This window comes from Asterias amurensis, chromosome 16, assembly GCF_032118995.1.
Source record: "Asterias amurensis chromosome 16, ASM3211899v1".
In the NCBI taxonomy this organism is placed as follows: domain Eukaryota; kingdom Metazoa; phylum Echinodermata; class Asteroidea; order Forcipulatida; family Asteriidae; genus Asterias; species Asterias amurensis.
The window spans coordinates 9,305,171-9,320,491 of record NC_092663.1 but is presented as its reverse complement, the minus strand read 5'-3'; the positions used below and the strand labels follow the sequence as shown (position 1 = coordinate 9,320,491).

Below are 15,321 nucleotides of genomic sequence, written 5' to 3'. Positions count from 1 at the left end.
ATAAAGGATCAACGCTTAAGGATGTTGGGTACTATTAAACACTTCCTTCTCTCCTCAATAATGATTTATACTGGTAGACACGAGGAGACGCTTCAGCTTGACTTTGTCTCGGCCAGACATCATTCATAAATGCTTGGAGATTGTGTGTCATCACTTCGCAGTTGGTGATGTTTTAAAAAAACTATAACTTCCCTTTTTTTCCCGATTTGTCATTTCTGCAGGCAAACTGAAGCGCACAAGTTCACTGTCACCAATCGGATCACCAACTGGTGGACACACGCGTGCTAACCGACAACCACTCTCAGAGTCACCATGATCCTCACAGCTTCACTTTGTGGCACGGCGCTCTGTGCTATGTACTACCTCAAGGAACAGTATGATTACACTATCCGAAGGATGCCTCCTGGGCCGTCCTCCATCCCATTCATTGGGAATGCACTCAGCATTGACTGCAATGCCCCTCACCTCTCTATGTTAGAACTGGCCAAGAAGTACGGCAACATCTTCAGCATCAAGTTGGGATCACAACGTGTCGTCATCCTCAACAGCTGTGAGGTGATCAAGGAGGCGTACAAAGGCTTGGACATTTCCCACAGACCGAACATCTATTGCATGGATGTCCTAGTCGGAGATAAAGGATTCTTGACGTGCAAGGACACCAATCAGTGGCGTCTGCACACAAAACTTTGCCGTAGCGCCCTCAGAGTGATAAACAACAGCAGCCTCGGCATCAAAATCAGCGAGGAGGCCGACTGCCTTATTAACAAAATGCTGGACTATCACGGCAAGGCGTTCAACCCTTGCCAGGATCTGTACCTGGCCTCACTTAACATCCTCTGTAACATTTCATTTGGGGAGCGGTATTCACATAACGATCCGGAGCTCCATGAGATCTTGGACTACTCGGCGCAAATCCTGAAGGTGATCTCACCAGTCCACCCTGTCAACGCGCTGCCATGGCTAAGGCACTTCCCCAACAAGTGGTTCGATAGCCTCCTCAAAGCAAAGGACAAACGAGACAGACTGCTGATGAGGAAGTACGTGCAGCACGTAGCCACGTACAAGGACGGTGAGGTGCGGGACATGCTGGATGCAATGCTGGCCTCAGCCAAGCAAGCAGTGCAAGAGAAGGATGAGAACTCACTGAGTGTCTTGACACCAGAGCACATCATCATCAACATGTGGCTCATGTTTTTTGCAGGTTGGCTTTTATATCTCTCTCTCTTTCTCTCTCCCTCATACAAAAATGTTACATGCTGTATAACCTCTCTATGTCATCAAAGCACGAGGCTTGCCCACAAGAAGATCATCATCAGATACTTCTTAAAATATGTAGTGATGTGAACTTCTCAAACTCTGCTCTGAGAACAAACAAATATTTGCAGACCCACTTGTACAACTTTTATTGTGTGTGTATTTAAGACCATTATGTCAAAACTAGTTATTTAGACCCCCCCCCCCCCCCCCCTCCAAAAGAAAAATCATTCCTGGCAAGACCCGCAAGTTGTGTGTAAAACTAGAAGACAAACAAAAATCATATCAAAAAAGATGCTTTGACCTTATCCGTCCCCAAACCCCACCTTTAAAAAAACCTACACTATGACAAGATAATATTTAGTGGCTTAACACAAGTTTATGCGTCAACTGCTTATAAATACCTTTTTTTTATCACAAATGGGCCGATTTCCCTGGTGGTTTACTACTTGATTAACGGTATTCCAACAAGTGTAATTACTGTCTGAAAATCATTTTTCCTCATTTCCTGTGTGTAGTTATTGACTGCCCACAGGAATAATTACAACGCGGTCAAAAAACAAAATTCAAATTGCAGATTAACGTATAATTTGCATATTTCATTTCCAAATTCCAAACTTGTTTTGTATTTTTCAAGCATGAACCCACATTTCTGACCTACTTTTGAAGGCGACAATTTCAAATGGTAATTAACTGACACTCATGAAAGTCTTTGACAAAAGACACCTATTTCCCCCCTTGAAAATAATAAAACTACTACAACTTATTCTTACCGACGATATTTATATTTTTGTTTGATTAAGGTACGGACACCGTAGCCAATACACTGCAGTGGGGCTTACTGTACATGGCAGCATTCCCTAAGAAACAAGCTAAAGTGCAAGACCAGATTGACGAAGTGCTTGGGAAGGATGGACCACTCACGCTGGAAAGCAAATCCTCATTGCCATATTTGGGTAAGTTCCCTCAAACTTGTTTTTCCTCTTTTCTGTATATACCGTATCACATAATGACGTCACCGTTCAAAAACCTGCCCAACAACATGGCGTCCGCGAGTGTGCGTGCGTGCATGTGCCATAGAAAACAAACCGGGAACGCTATGTGCTGCGTGCTTCTTTGGTATTCGCATTTAGACGCCCATACGGTTTGCCCTACAAGATGGCAACTTTCAAAGCAACAATGGGGTTATGTCCCTTCTACCTCCTACTCACAAGCAAGTTTACAAACTAATTGATTCTCTAATCAGTAGCTTATGAAGTTCCCTGAGTGAGTGGGTAATAAGTTCTCTCAAGAGCGACTGTTGAACATACCAAAAACGACCTCTACTCCCCCAAACCAAAACCTAAGAACAACAACAACAGTACAACACATTGCAAAACATGCAACTGAGTGTTGTTACACATTATACTGTGCAGTACAATGACATTCAGACTGTAGTCCACACTGTCTGATTATAATGCCGGTAGATTTTTTAAAGAAAAGCGATAAGGATTATGGATTACCTTGATAAAGATTCAGCTCATGTGTACAAAGGATGCAAGGGCATTCACCAAGGACCAAATCCCATACAAATGTCACCGCTATAGACAACTCCAATGCAAAATCCATCATGAGACGCTCATGTCAAATGGCATGAATATCAATTGTGCTTATCATACACATTGCATGATATCAATTTTATGTGGTGTGGCCATGCTGTCAACTGAAGGACAACAAGGCTACATTGACACAATGGCCAACCCCATTTACGGAAGAGAGGAGGTCACCGATCGAATAAAGGGAAACAATCAAATGACATTATAAATTGATTCCACTTTATCATTCTGCTCCTTATAATACTCTTTTGAATTCACTTAAGGAATTTTTCATCAGTAAGTCAACGTTCCTACACCTTATTTATTATTTTACACAATCACTAGCAGGCCTGATACTTCACGGAGGCAACGAAGGCGATTGCCTCCGTTGCCCCTGGTCATTGCCTTGGTGCCCTTGAAATGCTCCAGTAGAAATTTACAATTTACTCATAGGGTGCCCTTTACTAAAGGAGAAAATGCCTTGGTGCCCTTGGCCTTTCAAAAACGAAGCATACAGGCCTGCACTAGCACCAGATATCACATTACATCAGCTCATTTGATCTCCGAAGGCATTTTTGACCACAATCTTCCAATAGATAGAACTTTTCACACAGAACTCCATTAAACCTTCGCTAGATTGGGATAAGACTTGTCTGCCTTGCCTCATGCCATGCCATGGTTACATGTAGAATTTGGAGCCGATTTCCAGTAGATTGTTTTGTATTTTTTAATACAATTTCTAATTATTGTCCATCTTTCTTATCTTTGTTCAGAGGCTACAGTATATGAGATCATGAGGTTTAGCTCTTTGACCATCCTAGGGGTACCACATGCAGCTGCCGTCGACACAAGAGTCGGAGGGTACTACATCCCTAAAGGTAAGTAACTTGTGGCATTCACATCAAAATCACTCCATTATACTATGGTTTTTTTTTAAACATCTCAAAATGTTTATATTTATAAAGTCAATATAGTCCCATCCACCGGTGATGCTAAAACACATTGAAGAATTGATAACAGGAGTGTCAATGCTCTTCTAGTTCAGTTCATCTTAGTATTCATTGTGATATGTACCCTATGTGGTTAGTACACACAAAGTGTACCTGGTTGTAGATTTCACTGCATGCATCTGTAACAGTGCCCTCTGTTGGCCACAAACCAACATCACCTACCATTGGCAGAAAGTTCAGAGCAATGTAAATGAGGTTGCACCACAGACACAAGAGGGCGCTATTTACAATTGCCAGTGGCAGCATGCTAGCTCTCTGACACCATACAGTGTTGGTGTTGTATTTTTACTTTTAATATATTTTGACCACTTGCAATGATGTTTGTGCAGCTGTTTAGTAAAGTTACACCAAATGTATAATTATATGAGTCCAAGTATGATTATGCACAAAACATGATAGTAAAGTTGACATTAAGAAAACAATTTTTTTTTTTCCTTTTTTTTTTTCCTGATCAAAATTGTTTTCTTATTTTATTCCACAAATCAGGAACCCAAGTTATGGCCAACTTCTGGGCTGTCCATCATGACGAGGCGATCTGGGATCGACCCCACGACTTCCTCCCTGAGCGCTTCCTAGACACAGAGGGAAAACTCCGCAACATGTCCGAGTTTCCCTTCTTCATGCCCTTCTCGACCGGCCAGAGGAGCTGCATCGGCAAAGGCATGGCCAAGTCAGAGCTCTTCCTGATCTTGGGCAAGCTGCTCCAGAGATTCTGCTTCCAACTGCCGCTCAATGCTAAGGTAGACCTACAAGGAATGGCTTCCGTTTCTCTCATCCCTAAACCCTATAAGATTAAGGCACTTGAGCGAGCAATGTACATCTAGAGAGGGTTGCCACGAATCTGTACTCTAAAAGGGTTGGTACAACAGGAGTTGTATATTCCTTAAGCTGTTAAGCAATACACTCCAGCACCATCAAGATCATGACCCCCGTATGCAATAACATCCATGAATACAAACTCTCATCATCGTAACAAGGGGCCAGACTGTTTCTCCTTCTATCCCCAAAAATATTGATTTTGACTTGAAAGAACAATCCAGAAGGCTGATCAAGATAACAGTCCATTTCACATGACATCTGAGAGATTTTCAGACTTAGTACAGAAAACATTGCAGACAAGTTTGTTGATTTGTTAATAATAGCTTATGGACTTTTGATTGGAATGAATAGTACTTTTCGTTCCGCAATTCTGTCCAACTATGTATGTATTTCTCCTTTTTTAATGGTTTAACAACTCTTTTCTGGTAAAAAAAATGTTTTTAAAATGTTTTATTATTTCATAATGGAGTTTTTCCTCTCGAAATGTTAGAAACTATTATTGAGGGAACTGCCATTTGTACATGAGCTTACTTACAACACTGCTAGTATTCATACACTATTATTTGTACATCTTTAAAAATCTGAGAATTAAAAGTTAAAGGTGACGGTGTTTTGGTGCTTTGACCAAAGCAAACTGATGGTGATGGTAATTGGCTTTCAACATTTTAAAGAAATAATTTAGGGTTGAGGTTGTGATTTTGACATTTTAAGTGAAATTAAAGAAATAATTTCAGGTGAAGGTTGTGTTTTTGACATTTTAAGGGGACTTCAGAGAAAACATTTACTTAAAGGAGAAATGGGAGTTTGTTGTTTTTAAGAGTATACATTAATATTTTTATGGTGAGGGTGAGGATTTTTTGACAAACGGAGGCAAAATGCCATCTAGCAACGACAAAAAACTGTCAAGTTGTTTTCCATTTTGTGACTAATCATAGCCAATTGGCAACTCTAGAATCTTCCACATTGCACCTGTGTGAACTTTGACCTTTTGGCTCAGTTCCTCCAACCTCTCATCAGTCATGGAATAGATGTTTTAAATGTTTGTATTCAGTTGCGTAAAAATTACAAATGTAAAGTATGTGTCCTTTTATTTTGAATTTCGACCAATATGTATTTATCCTACCTCTCAAAATAAATTCAGATGAATTAAAAGTCATAAGCATATATAATGTATTCAAAATACTACTTAATCAATTGTATTCAATGCACATATTGGAAGGTTTATGTTATTTGAAAAAGGTAACTCTGCAGATGAATTTCTATTTTTACGAAAACAGGGGGTATGTTTCTTTCTGAGGAGAAAAATAATGTTCAATTTACAATTCACAAAGTTGCAAACTTTACATTTGCAATTGATCTGTTGACACTTCAGTTTGCTGAAACAATATTATTGAAAGACAATAACAAAAAAAAACAAAAGTTTGAAACTACTTTCAAATGATAAAACAGATGTTGTAAATAATATACTTTTGTTGTATCTTAGAGTTAACTTCCCTCAGACATCACTGTTTGTTTAGTTTTCTACATGCAAAAATAAACCCAGATAAAGCAAATAAATGTCAACTCTTTACTCGGACATTGAACAAAATCATCTCTGGCAAAGATGGATGTTTCTACTTCAACAATCTGCCAAACTACTTGGTGTTAATCTAATTAAGTTGGCCCATCCCAAGTGAGACTAATGATAAACCCGTCTGATGGACCTTTGAAGCAGAAATTGGGTCAAATGAAAAAGTCTACTTGTGATATTTCAACTGAGGACACTCTGCACGTCAATGCCACTGAAGTCCTGCTTATTACAATGAGGACGAAAACAAATTAACAAGTCAGCGCTTTAAAAAAATGGTTGGAACTTCAATGACAACAATAATAGCCATCTGACAAATTTAATGTACAAAAAATGATAAAATGTTCACTTCTAACGGTTTTAAAACGATAATCAGTATTTCTCACTAGACGGTAATTTTGTAATATAAAGAGTAGCCACTAGACTGTAAATATTCTATTTTAGTGAACTATATTATTATGTGATAATAATTTTAATTAAGGACATTTTCCATATATTTATTGTAAATTGGTGTATATGGTTGAAGGGAGGGTACATGTTCATCGTCAGTTTTTGAAAGAGTACATTTTCCCCATAATTTACACAAAATCCCTAAACTGCGAAATTAAGAAAGAAAAGAAAAAGACAAAGAGTCTGATTATTTGTTTTACATACTTTACATTCTTATTATGACATCACAGACATATATTGACAGTCATTGACAGTTACTGACAGTCATTGACAGCCATTTACAGTAAATCCTTACACATGACAAAAACTCCCGGAATCAGGAAGACTCTTTCAGGATACCTTTGTTTAAACTTCAGTGAGATTGTCAGTGTTGAGGTATAGTAATGAATCCACCAAATGGAGACAAACAAACCAAGTGGATTATGGATGGTTCCACAGTAGCTAGGGATAAATGAGCTTTCAAATGTTGACAATTGTGATCTCATTTTGTTTTTTGTCTGTTGTACCTTCCCTTTATAACCCTTTGTTCTTCTTCACTTTAAACACGATGTGAATGTTTAGACATTTGCAGTCACTTAAGAATCTGATATGCACAAATGTATGCAAAAAAGTGAAATTTAGTGGATATTAACCGAACCGTTTAAATCGATAGTTTTGTTTTTTGATTCAACTGATTTTATTGAACGGTGTTCTATTATAGTCGGGTTGTAGTGTTAAAGGGGATTAAGTTATTGTAATAAAAGTGTTCACCTTTTTTGTATTTTGGAATAAATAACTTGTATTTTCAAAGGTAAAGGCAACTGCATGTAATTAAAGGGGTTTACCAAGATTTTAGTAAAACTTTATTTTTATAATATTTTAAGGAGTTTATGTCTATTTGGTAAACTTGGGGGAAGCCGACTGGAAAAAAAAGGTTTGAACTTAAACGGTTGGTGCTTGTTGTCATTACATAATTGTTTTCTAATTATTCACTTGTCTAATATACATCATGTAACATGCAAATTATCTAAACAAATTACATGTTCTTATAAGTAGGGAAACCCTTTCCATTATAAAAAAGAAAATACTGACGTACACAATGGATTTTGACTTTCTGTGAATTAAATAGGGTGTGTATGTTAACAAGATACTCAAGTCGGGATTTGTCATAATTTCTGTGATGTCTACCCCTTTATAACTCAAGAAGAAAGACTGAACGAAAACTACTAGTAACCCACATTATGGTTTATTATTTAAAAAGATATTTAATTAGTGCTGCCACTTCCAAGGATAGCTCAGAAACTTGGGTTTGATTCCTGGCTTCTGACTGGCACCCATAGAGTTAAATATAAGAACTAGAGGGCGCACTGGTGATATTGCTTGCACACACAGTATTGGACCGCAAGGAGACACGCGCACCATTCTGTACACGCATTGAATATAAAGTACACGTCGGAGTTTGTACTTATTGACACCATGGAGCTCCATGTTGACACTACCAGTGCTGTTTGTCAACTTACAAAATGGCTGCACAAACACACGCTGTGTGATGCTGTTTTGTCAACTTACAAAATGGCCGCATGCGCGCATGCCGGGCCGCGTATATAGGCCAGTGCGCCCTGTAGTTCTTATATATACCTCTACGCTGGCACCCTATTACAAAAATATTTGCAAACTACATGTAGGGAGGACAAGGGTCATGACCGTCATTTGAACCCACACCCTGATGACTTAGTGACCAGAACAAGAGTCTGGGTGCGCAAGACCGCACGGCCACGGCATGCCACATGGCTAACCACAGTCTTCTTAAGCATTCTAATGCCTCAAAGGACACTGCCCTGATAGGCCTCAAGTAGGTACTACTTGTCTACTTATAAGGAATTCAATTACAATATTCATGGTACAGCAAAAAAAAATAAAGTGCAAAAACACTTTATTTACATTAACTATTAATGTTCAGTATGTACTGTACTAAATTAAGTTGAAGGGATAAGGAAAAGCAATTCAGTTACATGAATTGCTGTGTACGCAATTAAAATTATCTTTCAAACTGTTAATGTCAAGAATTCAAGCAAAATGTCACGCCAAATTATATGCAAAATGGCATCAATAATTGGTAATTTGAGTTATAGCGTGAAAATGCATTCAAAGACGTTGTTGTGCGAGTGGAACGTGTACATTTGCCAACTGCTTTTCCTAGAAACGAAACCTACATTACGGCTCCTGACGCAAACTATAGTGATGAGAACACGAGGCATGTAGAGTACACATGTGACAGAGTGGAAGATAATTCACGCATCATTGTGAATGCAGAATCTTCATTGGACTGTGCTTTTGAAGGTAAGAAAATGGCTTATTTGGGGTATTGTAAGTTAGAGTTTTGTGGGCCCCGAAACGTAAAGGGCCCTTGCATAATCCATGTGAGGCATTGAGAAGTCCCCTACCCTCCACACTGTTTACTTGGGGGGACCCATTCCGTACTTCGAGAGGTTTGGTATTACTCATGGTATACGCTAATCAGCAAAGTAACAAGTTCTTATACAGCGCATTTTTAGAATAACCGTATCAATGCGCTTTATGTTCATTGGGCTAATAACATTCCTTTAAACAAACACATCTCAACCTCTACCATCACAGGTACCCATTTATACTCCTGGGTGAAGAGAAGCAATTATAGTAAAGCATCTTGCTCAAGGACACACATGTCACGACTGAGATTCGAACCCACACTCCCATGACTTAACCACCAAAACTTGCGTAATTTTACACTCACGAGAACTTGAACTCGATGCTCTTAACTGCTCGGCCATGACAACCCCAAAACAAGACTGTAGACTATTATTCTTTCAAGGCAGTGGATACTATTGGTAATTACTCAAAATATTTATTAGCATAAAACCTTTCTTGGTGACGAATATTATAATGGGGAGAGGTTGATGGTATAAAACATTTTGAGAAATGGCTCCTTCTGAAGTGCCATAGTTTTCGAGAAAGAAGTAATTTTCCACGAATTTGATTTCCAGACCTCAGAATTAGAACTTGAGGTCTGGAAATCAACCATCTAAACGCACACAACTTCGTGTGACAAGGGTGGTTTTTTCTTTCATTATTATCTCGCAAGTTCGATGACCGATTGAGCTCAAATTTTCACAGATTTGTTTTGTTATGCATATGTTGAGATACACCAACTGTGAAGGCTAGTCTTTGACAGTTACCAATAGTGTCCACTGCCTTTAAACACACACTTAAAAAAAACTCACTTTAAATGTATGCTTTTCAATTTTAATCCTCCTCATGGAGTGAAGCAAATGTACAAAAAAACCTTTAAAAATGTTTAAGTCTCATAAAAATATTTCTGGTCCAGAAAAAGTTCAGAGCTCCAAAACCAGTGGTCTTCCTGGAAATTTTAAATCTTTTCTAGTATTTTTGAAAGAGTCACAAGGCCATGTAAGATCAGGGGACACAGATATTCGTCTTGGAGGCTATTCGGAAATACCAGTCTTATGTATTAAGTGACAAAAGAATAATATAAAATAATTGAAGTCCTTATTATTGCTCTTGTTGTTGCAATCTTTATATTTATAAAATCGATTTTTGACAAAGTATTATTACAACTGTTGTACCTAATGTATTTTTTGAGTCAAACTGTTCAATTAAAAAAGAAAATTGTGTGGTGTAATCTAATTAATTTGTTTGTTCAATTACTTACACAACGATTGCAGTGAACATACATCTCATGCCATCACTTACCCTTAAAAGGATATCTTTCAGGTGCCAGAAAATATAACTGCTGCCCTCTTTTGAAAGTAAAATATTCAACACAAAATGTATCTGCTGCCCTCTTTGTTGCAACATAAATATTGAGCTACTCTACATTCTGGCCTTGTGGATAGACTGGTCCCCAGTCTTTATCCAAAAGGATAAAGTACGTGCTTTTCAGAACCAGTAATTTCATTGAATACAATGATTTCATTGGGTAAACTTGCAGCGACGTAAGCTTTCCATATCTGTGTTTTGATTGGCCCGAGGTGATGAGGATACAGGTGACAACCATCACCTTGGACCAATCAAACCACAGATAACGCTTAATTTCGGCCGTCTGCTAAATGCAGTGTGCACTGTGAACTTTACTTGCATGGAAGGTTTTTAAGTCTGTAGGATTTAACTGCAAATCTCCATGTGAAATGAATGTAGGTGCAAAGGTGATAATGGACAGTTCTATTTACATGTATGCCGCAATAACACAGAGCCATTTAGCATCTTTCAGACCCACCATGCACCCCGTGTGCATATGTTAACACTTTCTGAACAAAAAGTTTACAAAAACAAGCTCATCAGCCCAGTCCTGGCAGTGATCCTGGATGAGACTGGTACGTGGGGGTGGGGGGCCCATGTGAACTGCATCCTAAAGTAACAATGTGGTGCAATCAAACTATAGAGGGCAGTATCTCACTTCACCACTGATAGTACATCCCCCCATACACTGCCAATGAATGCACCAAATCAAGCCCATGCCCACTGCATTTTATTATTGACACAATGCTTGTTGGTAAAGGTATTCCACACAAAGAAAACTAAAATGAACAAACAAACAAACTACCAAACATGTCTGTCCTAAATGGCCTTTCAAACGCAACTTATTTATAGCATTACAGTTGGGTTTTAGAGAAATTCCCAACAGTGGAACAAGAAATTACAGAAACGAGTCCACACACAATATCTATAGGATCAATTGAAAAAGAAGAAAATGTTTGCAATAATTTTAGCTGTGCCAGATCGTAGCACTAACACAGTCAGTAAGTGTGATTAAAAACATAATGCTTGGTACACACAAGTACCTTTCTCAAATTAGACACCTTGACTGAGATCTGGGTATTGAGCTTCTATACAGTGCAGTCTGTAAGTTTAACTTAAAGGCAGTGGACACTATTGGTAATTACTCAAAATAATTATTAGCATAGAAACTTTAATTGGTAACAAGTAATGGGGAGAGGTTGATGGTATAAAACATTGTAACAAACAGCTCCCTCTGAAGTGCCATAGTTTTTGAGCAAGAAGTAATTTTCCACTAATTTGATTTCAATACCTCAGATTTAGAACTTGAGGTCTCAAAATCAACCATCTAAACGCACACAACTTCGTGTGACAAGGGTGTTTTCTTCTTTCATTATTGTCTCGCAACTTTGATGAGCGATTGAGCTCAAATTTTCACAGGTTTGTTATTTTATGCAGATGTTGAGATACACTAACTATGAAGGCTAGTCTTTGACAACTACCAATAGTGTCCACTGCCTTTAATAAAGGCAGTGGACACTATTGGTAATTGTCAAAGACCAGTCGTCTCACTTGGTGTATCTCAACATATGCATAAAATAACAAACCTGTGAACATTTGAGCTCAATTGGTCGTCGAAGTTGCAAGATATGAATGAAAAAAAAACACCCTTGTCACACGAAGTTGTGTGCTTTCAGATGCTTGATTTCGAGACCTCTAATTCTAAACTTGAGGTCTCGAAATCAAATTCGTGGAAAATTATCTCGAAAACTATGTTACTTCAGAGGGATCCGTTTCTCACAATGTTTTATACTATCAACAGCTCTCCATTGCATTGCTTGTTACCAAGTAAGTTTTTATGCAATAATTATTTTGAGTAATTACCAAGTGACAACCGCCTTTAAGGTCTCAAGACGCACCTCTATCCATTTTAATTTCTATCATCTAAACTATGATCTCAGGCATGATTTTAGTCATTGGGAAAAAAATTAGGAAAGTATTAATGAGTACAAGGGCTAGCCTACATGTACACATGGTGTACAGTACTAGGTAGACTTTACAGGCTATTATTTAATCACAAGTTTTCAATTGTTCAAGGTCAAACAAATTGGAAATCAGACTAAAGTAGGAAGGATCATGTCTGGATCTTGATGGAATAGCACCCTGTAGACTTTGTTATGTTGTGATTGCTTGATCTCAATGTTGCTACGTCACATGGTAAGGGCAAGCACATGGTAAAAGCAAGCTTGTACCAGAAATTGTTCAAAACTAACTATTGCCCCAATTCACCTGGGCCCAGCTTTTAAAGCTGTTAAGCAGAAAATTCTGCTTAGCAAATTTCTTGGCAAAGCAAGGATTGACCAAGCAAGAAATTACCAATGTACAAGTTGCAGAAATATGGTGTTCTGGCTGGAAACCTATTGTTGCTAAGCAAACAAAAGTTTTTGGTGTTAAGCAAGTTTTTGTACTTTTTTTGGCTATTTGAAATTCGACCCTGGATTCATCATCATAATAAAGTTGGTTGAAACAGTTTGGGAGTTCATGTCCCTTTGTGTGTAGTAAAACAGTGTGCAATGTAAGTGCAAGTGTAACTGGCTTTAACAAGTTTACGTGTTTATTCCCAAAATGGTGTGCTTGGCACAGACGCTGCTTGCAATGCGTACAGTCAATAGGCCTTTTGCGTCAATGGTTTTTGTTTTTAAAAGAAATCAATATATTCCTTGCCACCACCAAACTGTGGGGAATTAAAACAATGGGCATCCAGAGAGCAGGTTATTGTTCTTGTGATAACTTTCCCTATTCACTCTCAGTGTTTTATGCCATCATTATGATGAATGTTTTAATCTACAAGTAATGACATACATTTCATAATTAAATGGATACAGATTTGCAAATTACAAAATATTTGGTCTTGACATATACCCAGGGAGCTGAGATGGTTTTAGGGAATTAATAAGGCCCAGTGACCAGGGGTACTAATGTTGGAAGAGCTTTGACACACCCTTCCAGTGACCACAGGCACGAATGTTGGAAGCGCTTTGAGACGCCCTTCTTTTGAGACGCCCGCATGGGAGATAATGCATTTAAAGCCCCTGCTCGCGGCTCTGGAACTACCTTTCTGGGAACCCAACACACTGGAGCTGTTCAAAAATGTACTCAAAACTCATTTATTTGTTTAATCCGGCCATTTTGTGTTTGTTTTTGCTTGAACTGTTTTTTGTATCGTTGTCATTGCATTGTTTGTTTGTATGTAAATTGTAAAGCGCTCTGATCTTTGTGGGGCACTATATAAATGCTTACATTATTATTATTATTACATTATCATAAAGCACTATAAAAATTAAACTATCATTATTAGCTAAACAGCTAACGATACATTTTATGTGTACAGCCTGAATAGGAGAATTTAGGGACGCTTGGTGGCAGCAGACTAACCAGAAAAATTCCATTGTTCTTGGTAATGTCCGCATGCTCAGAGCTACATAAACAATGGAAATTTACCTGGTAGGTCTGCTGCCACCTAGCATTCCAAAGTCTCCCATTGGTTGAGAATGCAGGTTTGATAGAATACACTTCATGCACAGAGGCAATTGCCTCCATGCCTCTTGGTGCCCCTTGAAATGTTCCTGTAGACATTTAAACTTGCCTTCCTTCATATTGTAGTTGCCCTTACCAAGGAAAAAATGGCATTCACTTGTAAGATCAATGTATCATGGGATGCCATTTTCTAGAAAGTCTCCACCAGACTTTAGGAAATATTGCAGTGCCCTTAAACACAGCAAAATATTGGTCCTGGGGTGGATTTCACAAAGGTAATCCTAACTTAGGACTAGTCCTAGACAATGCCAAGAGATGCATGTAGGACCAGGGGTGGATTTCACAAAGGTAGTCCTAACTTAGGACTAGTCCTAGGCAATGCTAAGAGATAGGACCAGTCCTAAATTAGGACCAGTAACTCATTCTTACTTAGGACTGGTCCTATCTCTTAGCAGTGCCTAGGACTAGTCCTAAGTTAGGACTACCTTTGTGAAATCCACCCCGGGGAATTAACTTTAGGGATTTATTGCAGGGCTCATATTTGTGGCGGGGGGGGGGGGATACACAATAACACATAACTTTTCCTGGACCAGCTCAGAATCTTTACTGGACCAGGTTTTTTTTACAAGACCAAAATCAAAATGAAAAGAGATCAGAATCAAAATGGGAACATGGCTTTGTCATCAAACTGTTTCATTCGAACAACACACTAAGAGAAGATTTATCTCTCTTTCTTTCTAGATTGATACTCAGCAGAATTGAAAGATATTTTGTGAGACTCAAACTTCACATTTGAACATTGTTCTTTTGAGACCAAGATCTTGACTTGAAGAAAACATATTAAGACCACTGGACCTGTCCTGTCTTGAACTTACCAGCCTGACACTGAAATCACTGGCCAGTCATTTCTGTGTAATATTCAAGCCCTGTATTGGGATTAAATTTACACCAAACTTTCAGCGTCAAAAGTGGAGTTCCATTCATATTTTGTCCCTCACATACAAACGTGTCTAGTACTCCTACCAAAAGACCTTTGAACCGAAAGACCTGGGTGGGTGCTTTTGGCAAGCAATGTTTTGTCAGAAATTTTCACAACTGTGAAATCCAACACTTGGTTCTCATTGAGCCTTTTGCCTTTACCTGGGCATTTTCAATTCACTGTTTATTTAAATGGGGGAGGTAGGATGGGAAGTTAACTTTAGACGCCCACTGCAAGAGTTTATCAACGGTAAAACAGGAGACATTTCTGAGTACTGTAGCTTTGTTTAAAGGTGAAACCACCCATCCCCCTCCAATAAAAATAAAATGGACGCACAAATCATGTTATCCTTTCAGTGGGCGACTACTATACCAAGGA

At 38.5% G+C, this 15,321-nt stretch overlaps 2 protein-coding genes across 11 annotated transcripts in view; one reads left to right on the top strand and one right to left on the bottom strand.

The window, feature by feature from the left end:
• Nucleotides 1-7,780, top strand: part of LOC139949021 (steroid 17-alpha-hydroxylase/17,20 lyase-like) — a 34,245-nt gene extending 26,465 nt beyond the window's left edge. For all 8 annotated transcript variants that reach the window (XM_071947416.1, XM_071947414.1, XM_071947413.1 and 5 more), the window contains 4 exons: nucleotides 222-1,201; nucleotides 2,058-2,210; nucleotides 3,602-3,706; nucleotides 4,325-7,780. In XM_071947416.1, the coding sequence (XP_071803517.1) occupies nucleotides 313-1,201; nucleotides 2,058-2,210; nucleotides 3,602-3,706; nucleotides 4,325-4,662 (1,485 nt within the window). In that variant the 5' untranslated portion in view covers nucleotides 222-312 and the 3' untranslated portion in view covers nucleotides 4,663-7,780. The remainder of the gene's footprint in view (nucleotides 1-221; nucleotides 1,202-2,057; nucleotides 2,211-3,601; nucleotides 3,707-4,324) is intronic.
• Nucleotides 1-15,321, bottom strand: part of LOC139948661 (SWI/SNF-related matrix-associated actin-dependent regulator of chromatin subfamily D member 1-like) — a 148,429-nt gene that overhangs the window by 121,827 nt on the left and 11,281 nt on the right. The window contains exon 1 of one of the 3 annotated variants that reach the window (XM_071946881.1): nucleotides 10,404-10,426. The exons of the other annotated variants lie outside the window; for them this stretch is intronic. The gene's annotated coding sequence lies outside the window, so the exon portion shown is untranslated. Of the gene's footprint in view, nucleotides 1-10,403; nucleotides 10,427-15,321 lie in introns of those variants that run through there. 3 annotated transcript variants of the gene reach the window in all.